This window comes from Pristiophorus japonicus, chromosome 21, assembly GCF_044704955.1.
Source record: "Pristiophorus japonicus isolate sPriJap1 chromosome 21, sPriJap1.hap1, whole genome shotgun sequence".
In the NCBI taxonomy this organism is placed as follows: Eukaryota; Metazoa; Chordata; class Chondrichthyes; family Pristiophoridae; genus Pristiophorus; species Pristiophorus japonicus.
The window spans coordinates 77,837,791-77,852,858 of record NC_091997.1 but is presented as its reverse complement, the minus strand read 5'-3'; the positions used below and the strand labels follow the sequence as shown (position 1 = coordinate 77,852,858).

The window sequence follows — 15,068 nt, the reverse complement described above, 5'->3', positions numbered from 1 at the left end:
CAAACCTCCTCTGAACCTTCCACCAACCACCTTAAACTTATGCCCACTCGTAATTGTTGCCTCCACCAAGGGAAATAAGCCCTTAGTGCACTTTATCCGGGCCCCTCAGAATTTAATACACTTCAATGAGGTCTCCTCTCAGCCTCCTCTGTTCCACTGAGAACAAACCCAACCTATCCAATCTGTCCTCATAGCTAAGATTCTCCATTCCAGACAGCATCCTAGTAAATCTCCTCTGCTCCCTCTCCAGTGCAATCACGTCCTTCCTATAATATAGCGACCAGAACTGCACTAAGTATTCCAGCTATGGCTTAACCAAAGTATTATACAATTTAAGCATAACCTCCCTGCTCTTGTATTCTATTCCTCAGCCAATAAAGGCAAGCATTTCGTCTGCCTTCTTAACCACCTTATCCACCTGGCCTGTTACTTTCGGGGATCTGTGGAAAAGCACTCCAAGGGAGTTCCAGAGCTTGGGGCCGAGGCAACAGAAGGCACGGCCACCGATGATTGAGCGATTATAATCAGGGATGCTCAAAAGGGCAGAATTAGAGGAATGCAGTTATCTCGGGGAGGGGGAAGCGTTGTAGGACTGGAAGAGATTACAGAGATAGGGAGGGGCGAGGCCATGGAGGCATTTGGAAACGAGGATGAGAATTTTGAAATCGAGGCATTGCTTAAACGGAAGCCAATGTGGCACAGGGGGTGATGGATGAGTGGGACTTGGTGCGAGTTAGGACACGGGCAGCCGAGTTTTGGATCACCTCTCGTTTACGTAGGATAGAATGTGGGAGTGCGTTGGAATAGTAAAGTCTAGAGGTATCAAAGGCATGGATGAGGGCTTCAGTAATTAAAAATATGACATTCCAAGACTTTGCTCCTTGGGGCGGCCATGGTATGGTTAAAGGTGAGAGGGCTGCGGAAAATAGCGGGCTGAAAATCTCCTAGCCGTGCAAACTTTTTTTTACATTATACTACCAGTAACATTGCAGTGATATCTGCCGGGCAATGCCAGTCCCTCAACAGCTGGTACTGACCTGTAGCTCTTTGAGTTTACTGGACCAATTGGCTTGTCTAATTTCTGTCTGTGCCAGTCAGACCACACAATCGCATTAGCCCCTGAACATGCACTGCCATCGGAATCATAGTGTACAGCACAGGAGGAGGATTCGGCATGTCATGCCTGTGCCACATCTTTCAAAGAGCAGTCGTGCTCAGTCCCACATCCCCACTTTGTGTCCCTAACCCTGGAAGTTCTTCTTCCTCAAGGACCTGCCCAACTCTCTTTTACAATTATTCATCAAATCAGCTTCTAGCACCTTTTCAGGTGGAATGTTGCAGCTCCCGACAAGAGTGAAAACATTTCTCTTCATTTCCCCTCTGGATCATTTGTCAATGATTTTAAATCTATGACCTCTGGTTATTGACCCACCCGTAAGAGGAAATATTTTTTCCCTCTTTACTCTTGCAAAACCTCTCATCTTGAAAACTTCTTTGAAACATAGAAATTTACAGCGCAGAAGGAGGCCATTTCGGCCCATCGTGTCCGCGCCGGCCGACAAAGAGCCGCACGGCCCTCAAACAGCAGCCCTGAAGGTTACATACTGCACAATGAACAATGGCGGACAGGCAAAGAGCATCCGGCCCAACCAGTCCATCCCACGCACACAATACCCCATGTATTGCAACATTTTACACTTCACCCCAACCAGAACCATGTCATCTCCTGGGAGAGGCAAAAAAACAGATAAAAACCCAGACCAATTGGGGGAAAAAATCTGGGAAAATTCCTCTCTGACCCATCCAGGCGATCGAAACTAGTCCAGTAGACCACTCTGGCCGTATTAGATTTCCTGAAGTACTTAACCATCGTATCTGCACCAGCCAACAAGAGGTTATCCAGTCAAATCCCACTTAGCAGCTCTAGGTCCATAACCCTGCAGGTTACGGCACTTCAAGTGCCCATCCAAGCACCTTTTAAATGTGGTGAGGGTTTCCAGGCAGTGAGTTCCAGACCCCCACAACCCTCTGCATGAAGAAGCGTCCCCTCAAATCCCCTCTAAACCTTCCACCAACCACCTTAAACCTATGCCCTCTCGTAATTGACCCCTCCACCAAGTGAAATAGGCCCTTGCTATCCACTATATCCAGGCCCCTCAAAATTTTATACACCTCAATGAGGCCTCCCCTTAACCTCCTCCGTCCAAGGAGAACAAACCCAGCCTATCCAATCTGTCCTCATAGCTAAGATTCTCCATTCCAGGCAGCATCCTTGTAAATCTCTTCTATACCCTCTCCAGTGCAATCACGTCCTTCCTATAATACGGCGACCAGAACTCCACGCAGTATTCCAGCTGTCGCTGAACTAGTGTATTATACAATTTAAGTATAACCTTCCTGCTCTTGTATAAAGGCAAGTATTCCGTATGCCTTCTTAACCACCTTATCTACCTGGCCTGCTACTTCCAGGGATCTGTGGACAAGCACTCTAAGGTCCCTTTGTTCATCTACACTTCTAAGTGGCCTACCATTTAATGTGTATACCCTTTCCTTATTAGCCCTCCTCAAGTGCATTACCTCACACTTCTCTGAGTTAAATTCCATTTGCCACTGCTCTGCCCACCTGACCAGTAGATTGATATCCTCCTGCAGTTCATGACTTTCCTCTTCATTATCAACCACACAACAAATTTTAGTGTCATCTGCAAACTTCTTAATCATACTCCCTATATTCAAACCTAGATCATTGATGTATACCACAAAAAGCAAGGAACCCAGTACTGAGCCCTGCGGAACACCATTGGAAACATCCTTCCAGTCACAAAAACATCCATCAACTATTACCCTCTGCTCCCTATCTCTAAGCCAATTTTGGATCCAACTTGCCACTTTGCCCTAGATCCCATGGGCTTTAACCTTCTTGACCAGTCTACAATGTGGGACCTTATCAAAAGCTTTGCTAAAGTCCACATACACTACATCGTATGCACTACCCTCATCGGCCCTCTTGGTTACCTCCTCGAAAAATTCAATCAGATTAGTCAAACACTATCTTCCCTTAACAAATCCGTGCTGACTGTCCCTAATTAATCCTTGCCTTTCTAAACGTAGATTTATCCTGTCTTTCAGGAATTTTTCCAATAAATTTCCCACCACTGACGTTAGGCTGACAGGCCTGTAATTACTCGACCTATCCCTTTCTCCCTTCTTAAACAAGGTTACCACATTAGCAGTCCTCCAGCCCCCCGGCACCGTGCCCAAATGCAAAGAGGACTGGAAAATGATGGTCAAGGCCTCTGCTATTTCCTCTTTTACTTCGCTCAATAACCTGGAATGCATTTCATCCAGGCCTGGGGACTTAGCTACATTCAAAGCTGCTAAACCCCCTAATACCTCCTCACTATGTTTATTTCATCCAGAATTTCACATTCCTCCTCGATAGCAATATCTGCATTGCCCCTTTCCTTTGTGAAAACAAACGCAAAGTATTCATTAAGAACCATACCAACATCTTCCGCCTCCACGCACAGATTACCCTCATGGTCTCTAATAGGCCCTACCCTTTCTTTAGTTATCCTCTTGCTCTTAATATATTTATAGAACATCTTTTGGTTTTCTTTAATTTTACTTTTATTCCTGGTATATCCTTGTCCTTATCCATAACTACCTTGAATCTGACTGAATTATGGTCACTGGCACCCAAGTGCTCTCCCACTGAGCAGGACCTCATCCCTCTTTCTACCTGTGTTATTGATCTCGATATAGACCATGACCTCTAGCTTTTTATCCTCTCCCTCCAGAATGCCCTGCATCTGCTCTGTGACATCCTTTACCCTGGCACCAGGGAGGCACCATACTATCCTGGAGTCACGTCTGCGGCCGCAGAAACGCCTCTCTGTTTCCTTAACTATTGAATCCCCTATTACTATAGCTCTTTTATTCTTTGTCCCTCCCCCCTGTAAAGCTGAGCCACTCGTGGTGCCTTGGACTGGGCTCTGGCTGCACTTCCCAGAGGCATCATCGTCTTCACTGGTACTCAAAAGAGAATATCGGTTGGAAAGCGAGATGGACTCGTGGGTGGGGGTGGGGGCGGGGGGGGGTGGTGGGGTGCTGGTGGGGGCGGGGGGGGGGGTGGTTTGTGGGGCGTGGGGGGGCTGGGGGGTGGGTGGGTGTGGGGGGGGCTGGGTTTAGGGTGGTGGTTGGGGGGGGGGCGGGGGTGTGTGTTGGGGAACTCCTGCACTACCTGCCTAGCGGTCTTTGTCTGTCTGGTGGTCACCCACTTCCCCTCTACCTGCACACTTTTAAGCTGCGGGGTGACCACCTCCTGACATGTGCTATCAACGTAGCTCTCGGCCTCGCGGATGCACCACATTGACTCCTGCCGCCGTTCGAGCTCTGAAACGCGGAGCTTGCGTTGTTGAAGCTGGAGACACCTCCTGCGCAGATGGTTGTCTGGGCCACGCAAAGTGTCCAGGACTTCCCACATGCTACAGGATGTGCACTCCACAGGACTGAGCTCCCCTGCTATCCCTCTAATTAAACTTATCTGATGAAAAAGAAAATATATGTCAGGTTTTTGGCAGGGATATGAAGGTTTGACTTTCATTTGCCCAACCATGACTTCCCTCCCTCACTCCCTCGCACCCCCCCCACCCCCCAAAAAAATAAATCTCCACTGGTGGATTACGTGGTACACGGAAGATTGCTAAAAACAAATTAAGTACTTAGGAATAAAATTTAAATCCACATTCCCGTTAGTTTGCAGATAGTTCAATTTGCTAACAAACTTTGATCTAATTTGTCAGCCATGGCTCAGTTTGTAGCACTTCCATCTCTGAGTCGGAAGGTTGTGAGGTCAAATCCCACTCCAGAGACTTGAGTGCAAAAATCTAGGCTGACACTCCCAGTGCAGTGCTGAGGGAGCGCCGCACTGTCGGAGGTGCCGTCTTTCGGATGAGATGTTAAACCGAGTCTGCTCTCTCAGGTGGACGTAAAAGATCCCGTGGCACTATTTGAAAGAGCAGGGGAGTTATGCCCAGTGTCCTGCCCAATACTTATCCCTCAATCAACATCACTAAAAAAAACAGATTATCTAGTCATTATCACATTGCTGTTTGTGGGAGCTTGCTTTGCGCAAATTAGCGTTTCCTACATTACAACAGCGACAACCACTTCAACAACTACTGAATTGGCTGTAAAGTGCTTTGGGACAACCCGAGCTGGTGAAAGACACTGTATAAATGCAAGTCTTTTCTCATTAATTATGGGATTTATGTACCAGTTGGGAAACAGGATTAAAAACGGCCCTTTTGTTGGCTTCTGGGCCCCCAACATTGAAACAGGACAAGCCAGCAAATAAGAAATCGAGTGAAAATAGGATTGAGCTGCGGCATCACGAACCAGAGCGCCAGGACCTGGGCTTGTATGTGATCCCGAGGCTCCAGTTTGAATGCTCCTGTGCAATGACATTGCTAGAGTTGTACTGTTCTGATGGAGCAAACCATACTGAAGTGTTCGGAGCCCCGTCCGCATTGCTGACATCCTAATGTCTGTCTCGTTTCAGCGTCTTTCTCCAAGCCCAACCTGCACTTGGAGCCCAACAAGAACCTGAAGCCCGGCGACGAGGTGGCCATCGCCTGCCATTCCTCGGGTGGCTACCCACAGGCCACCGTCCACTGGCACGACGGGAAAGGGGGCAACATCACCAAGAACGTCACCACGTCGCAGGTGGCCAACAAGGAGGGCCTGTTCGACGTCCGCAGCGTGATCCGCGTGATACTGGAGCCCAACAGCACCTACAGCTGCCTGGTGAGGAACGAGCTGCTGAACGAAGAGACCCAGGCCTTGGCAACCATTACAGGTCAGTCCCGCATCACTGTCGCTGGCTTGGCAATTTGAGGCTTGCGCTGCTATGACATATGATAAAAGAAAGACTTGCATTTATATTCACAACCACTCTCAAAGTGCTTTACAGCCAATGAAGTACTTTTGGAGCATAGCCGCTGTTGTCATCATCATCAGAGGCGGTCCCTCGAACGAGGATGACTTGCTTCCACAAGAGTTCACAGATGTTTCAATGAAGGACCCGCTGTTCCGGTCCTGAACTCCAATCGAGGGGGTGGAAGATGCCTGTGTGTGGATTTTTTTAACGTGGGGTGACCGTTGCACACCAGCCACCACACGGGCTTGACAGAGCTCGGCCTTTATCCAGTGGCAAGGGTTGAACCAGGATGACTGGAGACCTGCTCTGCTGCACGGACATATCGCAGTGTGGGCTGGCCCGTGCTGCCCCTGGGCCCTCGGCTCTTCTAGGCCCCGTACCCTCATTTGCTGCACCTTCGCCCATGATGTTCCAGGGCCCGGCGCTCCAGCTCTGTTTATAGCCCCGACCTGCGGTGGTGTTCTCACACAGGTCAGGGCGGCCCACCATGTTGCTGTTGTAATGTGGGAAACGCGGCAGCAAATTTGCGCACAGCAAGCTCCCACAAACAGCAATGTGATAATGACCAGATAATCTGTTTTTTTAGTGATGTTGATTGAGGGATAAATATTGGCCCCAGGACACTGGGGATAACTCCCCTGCTCTTCTTCGAAAGAGTGCCGTGGGATCTTTTAAGTCCACCTGAGAGGGCAGCAGAGCCTCGGTTTAAATTTTTAACTGAAAGGTGGAACGTCCGACAGTAAAGAACTCAGACGGGGCCTTGGTTTAACATCTCATCCGACAGGTAGCATCTCCAACACTGTAGCACTCCCTCGCACTGCACTGGAGTGTCGCCCACGTGTTGCTCAAGTCCCTGGGGCGGGACTTGAACCCACAACCTTCTGACTCAGAGGCGAGAGTGAGCCACGGCTGCCACTCCTAGCTTACCTTAACTTAACAGTCGGAAGATTTTACCAATTAATTTGGAAGGAAAGGAATTGCACAAACAGTTCAGTGTTTGACAAACAATTGCGATTTTCCTCAATTGATTGGATTCTGAAAATAGTATTTAACTTTGTTAGTCCAATACATCTTTCCAAACAAGGCTAAAAATACACAAGGAATATAAAACCATCTTTAAGATGTGGTTAAATAGCACACTGCTCTGCAGTGTATTTGCACTGGCCTTGTCAGATTGAGGTTAAATTGATGGATTGACAGATTTAACCTTCAGGTTAATTTGTCAATCATGCATCTTGTCTTTGATTTAGTAAGACAAGTGACTATGTGTGCCCATTATTGGTTAAGTGCGTGGCCTCTCTAACATTACATGTCATTGACTTGCCAAATATTAAATAAGGGAAGCTGACAGTGATATATTAACATTTGCATTCTGGTAAACTTGAATTTCAATGAGAGGATTTAAATACCCGACTGGAACCTGTCCCTTTCAGTCGAAGCCAGGCTTTTATTCCTGTCTTTCTACTGTTAATGCGCATGGGGTTTAGCAACTAAAGAATACTAGATAAGGAACGAAAGTTCAAAAGAAAGAAAGTCTTGCATTTATATAGCGCCTTTCACGACTACCAGACGTCTCAAAGTGCTTTGCAACCAATGAAGTACTTTTGGAGTGTGGTCACTGTTGTTATGTGGGAAATGCGGCAGCCAATTTGCGCATAGCTTTCTCCCACAAACAGCAATCTAATAATGAGCAATTAATCTGTTTTTTTTATTATGTTGATTGAGAGATAAATATTGGCCAGGACACCGGGGATAACTCCCCTGCTCTTCTTGAAAATAGTGATATGGGGTCTTTTACGCCCACCTGAGCGGGCAGACTGGGCCTCGGTTTAACGTCTCATCCGAAAGACCTGGTGTCCGCTTGCTCTCTCTGCACCTCTGACAGTGCAGCACTCCCTCAGCACTGCACTGGAGTGTCAGCCTAGATTTTTGTGCTCAAGTCCCTGGAGTGGGATTCAAACCCACAACCTTTTGCCTCAGAGGCGAGGGTGCTGCCCACTGAGCCACAGCTGCCCAAGGAGTAAAGGATTTGAATGTGTGTCAGATACTCTCCAATTGGCTTGCCTCTGGTTCTTACACAGCAGAATGAAGCAACGGATGTTTCAAACACTTCAGAGTCCTTGAGGCAGCAACAGGTGGGACATGAAGGTCCACTCACCAATCCCCAGGTGGAGGAGGGCAGTGAGGGTAGGCTTCACGAGTGAAGGCCACATTGTAATATTTGAATTCAAAGAGAGAAAAAGGGAAGGTAAGAGATCCAGATCATCATCATCATAGGCAGACCATCGGAATCGAGGAAGACTTGTTTCCACTCTTAAAAATGAGTCCTTAGGTGGCTGAACAGTCCATACGAGAGCCACAGTCTCTGTCACAGGTAGGACAGATAGTCATTGGTGTTCCAGATATGGTTGCAATCACAGCTAGGTCCTGTACAACCTTGTACCTTCTGGAGAGATCCCTCGATGATTTAGGTGCTGCATGTTGTAAGGAATTGTGGATTGTAAAGAAATAATAGTCTTGTACGTCATTGTCATCATCATCATCATAGGCAGTCCCTCGAAGCGAGAATGTCTTGCTTCCACACCAAAAAGGAATGAGTTCACAGGTGTTTCAATGAAGGACCTAATATCCCATGTCCTGAAATACATCGTGAAGGGTGGAAGATGCCTGTGTGTGGATTTTTTTTAACGTGTGGTGGCCGTTGCACACCAGCCACCACACGGGCTCGACAGAGCTTGGCCTTGGTCCAGTGGCTTCCTAGCTCAGCAGTTTACCTGTTGATGACACAGAAGGATTCCAATCGCATCAGATAAGGAGTTGTACAGAGAGCTGACTTACAAGGGCATAACTCAAAAACGCCTTGATAAGAGGTCTAGCAAGGAACCTTGAGATCAACAAACTGTCCAAGAGAAGGTGTGATCTCATGGGACGGGGGAGGTTTTTTTTCATCTGAGAGCTGAGACAAAGAATTCGACATATCATTGGGCACCTGGTTTAGAAAGAGCCCTTGCCGGTTAGACAGTCCTGTCCACCTCCAGTACCTGCCAGAGGCTTCACCTCCATACCATTTTTTTTTCCAGACTGGAAGATCTGGCTATAAACTTTGTCCCGGAACCTTTCCTGATTCCGAAACTGCTGCCACAGAGGATGCGGAGCTCAGCTTTGGAAACTGGTGACATCCCCACTTCTCATGGCACGGCAATGCAGCTGAATGCATCGTACTGCCTTCCTGAGGTCCAATTGCAAAGTTGAGAATCCTTAACAGTCAAGGGTTTCTGTTGATACCCGAGTGGTAGAGTTCAGACTACAACCAGTAACTTTTCAATGAGCTGCTCAGCTTCGTACCACCCCTGGCATTCATATTTGAAATAATGCCCATTCTTTCTGCCTTCTTTTCCAAGTAGAATGTACAAAATCAACTGCTCCGAACTTCAAAAATATCCATTATTATGCTACGGGCGTGATGTGTCATATTTGCAGTCTAACAATCCAAAGCTACAACCTTGAGGATGAGCAGGGAAAGTTGTAGCTGCCCGGCGTGTTATTGTAGACTGGAAGTCACCTTGGAGCTGAAGGGGGCAAGTTCCATTGCCAGTCCATGATATCATTAGCCTACAGCCACCTGTGAGCACAGTGAGATTGACGGCCGAAATGGTGGGCAGCTCAGCGGAGGCTTGAAATCAGAGCGCCGTGGGCTTTGGTAATAACTGTGATGCATCGTCGCACCCTGATTGTGGTTTCCCCGAAAGACTTTAATTCCCCACTCCGACCTCTGTGTCCTTGGCCTCCTGCACTGTTCCAATGAAGCTCAACGCAGGCTCGAGGAACTGCACCTCATCTTTCGATTAGGCACTTCACAGCCTTCTGGACTCAACATCGAGTTCAACAATTTCAGAGCGTAACCTTTGCCCATTTTTGGCTTCCTGTCTTTTTTTTAACCCCCCCACCCCCCCCCCCCCCCGCCCCCACCGATCTTATGTAATTTTTTCTCTCTGTCTTCCATGGTTGCTGGTAATCATTCTGCTATTCACACCCTATCTCGACTAACCTTTTTCTAACTTCTGTCATTACCATCTCAAGTCGGCCCATCATCCCTTTTGTCTCTAATCTCTCCTGTCTTCCACCCATCACAGACCATCCCTTTTTGTTTTTTCCTCCCCGCCCCCTTTCAGTGCTCCTTAAGAATCTGTTCTTCTCGAACATTCGGCAGTTCTGACGAAGGGTCACCGACCCGAAACGTTAACTCTGTTTCTCTCTCCACAGGCGCTGCCCGACCCGCCGAGTGTTTCCAGCATGCCCTGTTTTTATTTCAGATTCCAGCATCCGCAGCATTTTACTTTTGTGTTCCCCTAAAGACTGCATTGGTTATGCTAAATCTATATAAAAACAAGTTCGGCTCCAGCTGAAGTACTGCGTCCAATTCTGGGCACCACACTTTAGGAAGGACATGTAGACTTTAGGAAGGATACAGAAGAGATTTACTAAAGTGGCTCCAGGGGTGAGTGACTGGAGAAACTGGGATTGTTCTCCTTGAACAGAGAAGGCTAAAAGGAGATTTGATAGAGGAATTTAAAATCGTGAAGGGTTTAGATAGAGTAATCTTGCTGTCAAGTTGGGGTTGTTCGAAACACATTTTTACAGCGCTCTCTCTCAAGTTGCTATGTGTTAGTGACATCGTAAACATATGCCTCTGGCTCTCAGGATTTCGACTAGAAATAGTCAACATTAAGGAGTCTCTTATACTATCCTTATGATCTCGCTATCCTACAGCAACCAAAGGAATATTCTGCTTCTGTGAACAGATGTAACAGAACATAAGAATTAGGAACAGGAGTAGGCCATCTAGCCCCTCGAGCCTGCTCCGCCATTCAATAAGATCATGGCTGATCTGGTTGTGGACTCAGTTCCACTTACCCGCCCTCTCCCCGTAACCCTTAATTCCCCCATTGGTTAAAAATCTATCTATCTGTGACTTGAATACATTCAATGAGCTAGCCTCAACTGCTTCCTTGGGCAGAGAATTCCACAGATTCACAACCCTCTGGGAGAAGAAATTCTTTCTCAACTCGGTTTTAAATTGGCTCCTCCGTATTTTGAGGCTGTGCCCCCTAGTTCTAGTCTCCCCCACCAATGGAAACAACGTCTCTGCCTCTATCTTGTCGATCCCTTTCATTATTTTAAATGTTTCTATAAGATCATTCCTCATCCTTCTGAACTCCAACAAGTAAAGACCCAGTCTACTCAATCTATCATCATAAGGTAACCCCCTCATTTCTGGAATCAGCCTAGTGAATCGTCTCTGTACCCCTTCCAAAGCTAGTATATCCTTCCTTAAGTAAGGTGACCAAAACTGCACGCAGTACTCCAGGTGCGGCCTTATCAATACCTTATACAGTTGCAGCAAGACCTCCCTGCTTTTGTACTCCATCCCTCTCGCAATGAAGGCCAACATTCCATTCGCCTTCCTGATTATCTGCTTCCCCTGCAAACTAACCTTTTGGGATTCATGCACAAGGACCCCCAGGTCCCTCTGCACCACAGCATGTTGTAATTTCTCCCCATTCAAATAATATTCCCTTTTACTGTTTTTTTTTCCCAAGGTGGATGACCTCACACTTTCCGTGTATTCCATCTGCCAAACCTTAGCCCATTCGCTTAACCTATCTAAATCTCCTTGCAGCCTCTCTGAGTCCTCTACACAACCCGCTTTCCCACTAATCTTAGTGTCATCTGCAAATTTTGTTGCACTACACTCTGTCCCTTCTTCTAGGTCATCTATGTATATTGTAAACAGTTGTGGTCCCAGCACTGATCCCTGTGGCACACCACTAACCACTGATTTCCAACCGGAAAAGGACCCATTTATCCCGACTCTCTGCTTTCTGTTCGCCAGCCAATTCTCTATCCATGCTAATACATTTCTTCCGACGCCGCGTACCTTCTGCAGTAACCTTTTGTGTGGCACCTTATCGAATGCCTTTTGGAAATCTAAATACACCACATCCATCGGTACATCTCTATCCACCATGCTCGTTATATCCTCAAAGAATTCCAGTAAGTTAGTTAAACATGATTTCCCCTTCATGAATCCATGTTGCGTCTGCTTGATTGCACTATTCCTATCTAGATGTCCCGCTATTTCTTACTTAATGATAGTTTCAAGCATTTTCCCACGACAGATGTTAAACTAACCAGCCTATAGTTACCTGCCTGTTGCCTGCCCCCTTTTTTAAACAGAGGCGTTACATTAGCTGCTTTCCAATCCGCTGGTACCTCCCCAGAATCCAGAGAATTTTGGTAGATTATAACGAATGCATCTGCTATAACTTCCGCCATCTCTTTTAATACCCTGGGATGCATTCCATCAGGACCAGGGGACTTGTCTACCTTCAGTCCCATTAGCCTGTCCAGCACTACCCCCCTAGTGATAGTGATGGTCTCAAGGTCCTCCCTTCCCACATTCCTGTGGCCTGCAAATTTTGGCATGGTTTTTGTGTCTTCCACTGTGAAGACGGAAGCAAAATAATTGTTTAAGGTCTCAGCCATTTCCACATTTTCCATTATTAAATCCCCCTTTTCATCTTCTAAGGGACCAACATTTACTTTAGTCACTCTTTTCCGTTTTATATATCTGTAAAAGCTTTTACTATCTGTTTTTATGTTTTGCTCAAGTTTACCTTCGTAATCTGTCTTCCCTTTCTTTATTGCTTTTTTAGTCATTCTTTGCTGTTGCTTAAAATTTTCCCAATCCTCTAGTTTCCCACTAACCTTGGCCACCTTATACGCATTGGTCTTTGATTTGATACTTTCCTTTATTTCCTTGGTTATCCACGGCTGGTTATCCCTTCTCTTGCCGCCCTTCTTTTTCACTGGAATATATTTTTGTTGCGCACTATGAAAGAGCTCCTTAAAAGTCCTCCACTGTTTCTCAATTGTGCCACCGTTTAGTCTGTGTTTCCAGTCTACTTTAGCCAACTCTGCCCTCATCCCACTGTAGTCCCCTTTGTTTAAGCATAGTACGCTCGTTTCTGACACAAATTCCTCATCCTCAATCTGTATTACAAATTCAACCATATTGTGATCACTCATTCCGAGAGGATCTTTTACTAGGAGATCGTTTATTTTTCCTGTCTCATTACACAGGACCAGATCTAAGATGGCTTGCTCCCTTGTAGGTTCTGTTGCATACTATTCTAAGAAACAATCCCGTATGCATTCTATGAATTCCTCCTCCAGGCTACCCTGTGCGATTTGATTTGACCAATCGATATGTAGGTTAAAATCCCCCATGACTACTGCCGTTCCTTTTTCACATGCCTCCATTATTCCCTTGATTATTGCCCGCCCCACCGTGAAATTATTATTTGGGGGCCTATAAATTACGCCGACCAGGACTTTTTCCCCTTACTATCTCTAATCTCCACCCACAATGATTCAACATTTTGTTCATTAGAGCCAATATCATCCCTCACAACTGCCCTGATATCATCTTTTATTAACAGAGCTACCCCACCTCCTTTCCCTTCTTGTCTATCTTTCTGAATCGTCAGATACCCCTGTATGTTTAATTCCCAGTCTTGGCCACCCTGCAACCATGTTTCTGTAATGGCCACCAAATCATACCCATTTGTAATGATTTGTGCCGTCAACTCATTTACTTTATTTCGAATGCTACGTGCATTTAGGTAGAGTGTTTTCATCCTAGTTTTTAAACCATGATTTTTAGTTTTGACCCCTCCTGCAGCCCTTTTATATTCAGTGGCCCTTTTTGTTTCTTGCCTTTGGTTTCTCTGCCCTCCACTTTTACTCATCTCTTTTCTGTCTTTTGTTTTTGTCTCCTTTTTGTTTCCCTCTGTCTCCCTGTATTGGTTCCCATCCCCCTGCCATATTAGTTTAACTCCTCCCCATCAGCACCAGCAAACACTCCCCCTAGGACATTGGTTTCGGTCCTGCCCAAGTGCAGACTGTCCAGTTTGTACTGGTCCCACCTCACCCAGAACCTGTTCCAATGCCCCACGAATTTGAATCCCTCCCTGCTGCATCACTGCTCAAGCCATGTATTCATCTGTGCTATCCTGCAATTCCTACTCTGACTAGCACGTGGCACTGGTAGCAATCCCGAGATTACTACTTTTGAGGTCCTACTTTTTAATTTAGCTCCTAGCTCCTTAAATTCATCTCGTAGGACCTCATCCCTTTTTTTACCTATGTCGTTGTTACCAATGTGCACCACGACAACTGGCTGTTCTCTCTCCCTTTTTAGAATGTCCTGCACTCGCTCGGAGACATCCTTGACCCTTGCACCAGGGAGGCAACATACCATCCTGGAGTCTCGGTTGCGGCCGCAGAAACGCCTATCTATTCCCATTATGATTGAATCCCCTATCGCTATCGCTCTCCCAATCTTTTTCCTGCCCTCCTGTGCAACAGAGCCAGCCACGGTGCCATGAACTTGGCTGCTGCTGCTCTCCCCTGATGAGTCATCCCCCTCAACAGCACTCAAAGCAGTGTATCTGTTTTGCAGGGGAATGACCAGATGGGACCCCTGCACTACCTTCTTGCACTACTCTTCCTGCTGGTCTTCCATTCCCTAGCTGGCTGTGGATCCTTCTCATGCGGTAAGACCAACTCACTACATGTGCCACTTATGTCATTCTCAGCAACGTGGACGCTCCAGAGTGAATCCACCCTCAGAACAGAAATTTTTCCCATTTACAAGAGCTGTTTTATTCCCAAGTGCTGCTGGTTGGAGCCTTGCCAACTGGCTCTGTATATCAAGAAATTACAGATTCACAAACATCTGCCGATATTATATTTAAATAAGTTTATTCGGAAGGCAGCGCCCACTCACAACGCAAGTTCGACAAACAAACTATTGTTTGCATTAGTTATGCTAAATCTAAATAAAAAGTTTGTCCCCAGCTTGGAGTACTGCATCCAGTTGTGGGCACCACACTTTAGGAAGGACATGGAGAGGATACAGAGGAGATTTACTCACATGGTTCCAGGGATGAAGGACTGCAGTTATCTGCAGTGACTGGAGAAGCTGGGGCTATTCTCCTTGGAGCAGAGAAGGCCAAGAGGAGATTTGGTAGAGGTATTTAAAACCGTGAAGGGTTTATATAGA

General features: G+C 46.6%; 1 protein-coding gene across 4 annotated transcripts in view; it reads left to right on the top strand.

Moving 5' to 3' along the window:
- cd276 (CD276 molecule) overlaps positions 1–15,068 on the top strand; it is a 381,432-nt gene that overhangs the window by 125,713 nt on the left and 240,651 nt on the right. For all 4 annotated transcript variants that reach the window (XR_011588279.1, XM_070865080.1, XM_070865078.1 and 1 more), the window contains exon 4: positions 5,564–5,860. Coding sequence is in view for 3 of the 4 variants with exons in the window: in XM_070865080.1 (XP_070721181.1) it covers positions 5,564–5,860 (297 nt within the window). In the remaining variant the exon portion in view is untranslated. The remainder of the gene's footprint in view (positions 1–5,563; positions 5,861–15,068) is intronic.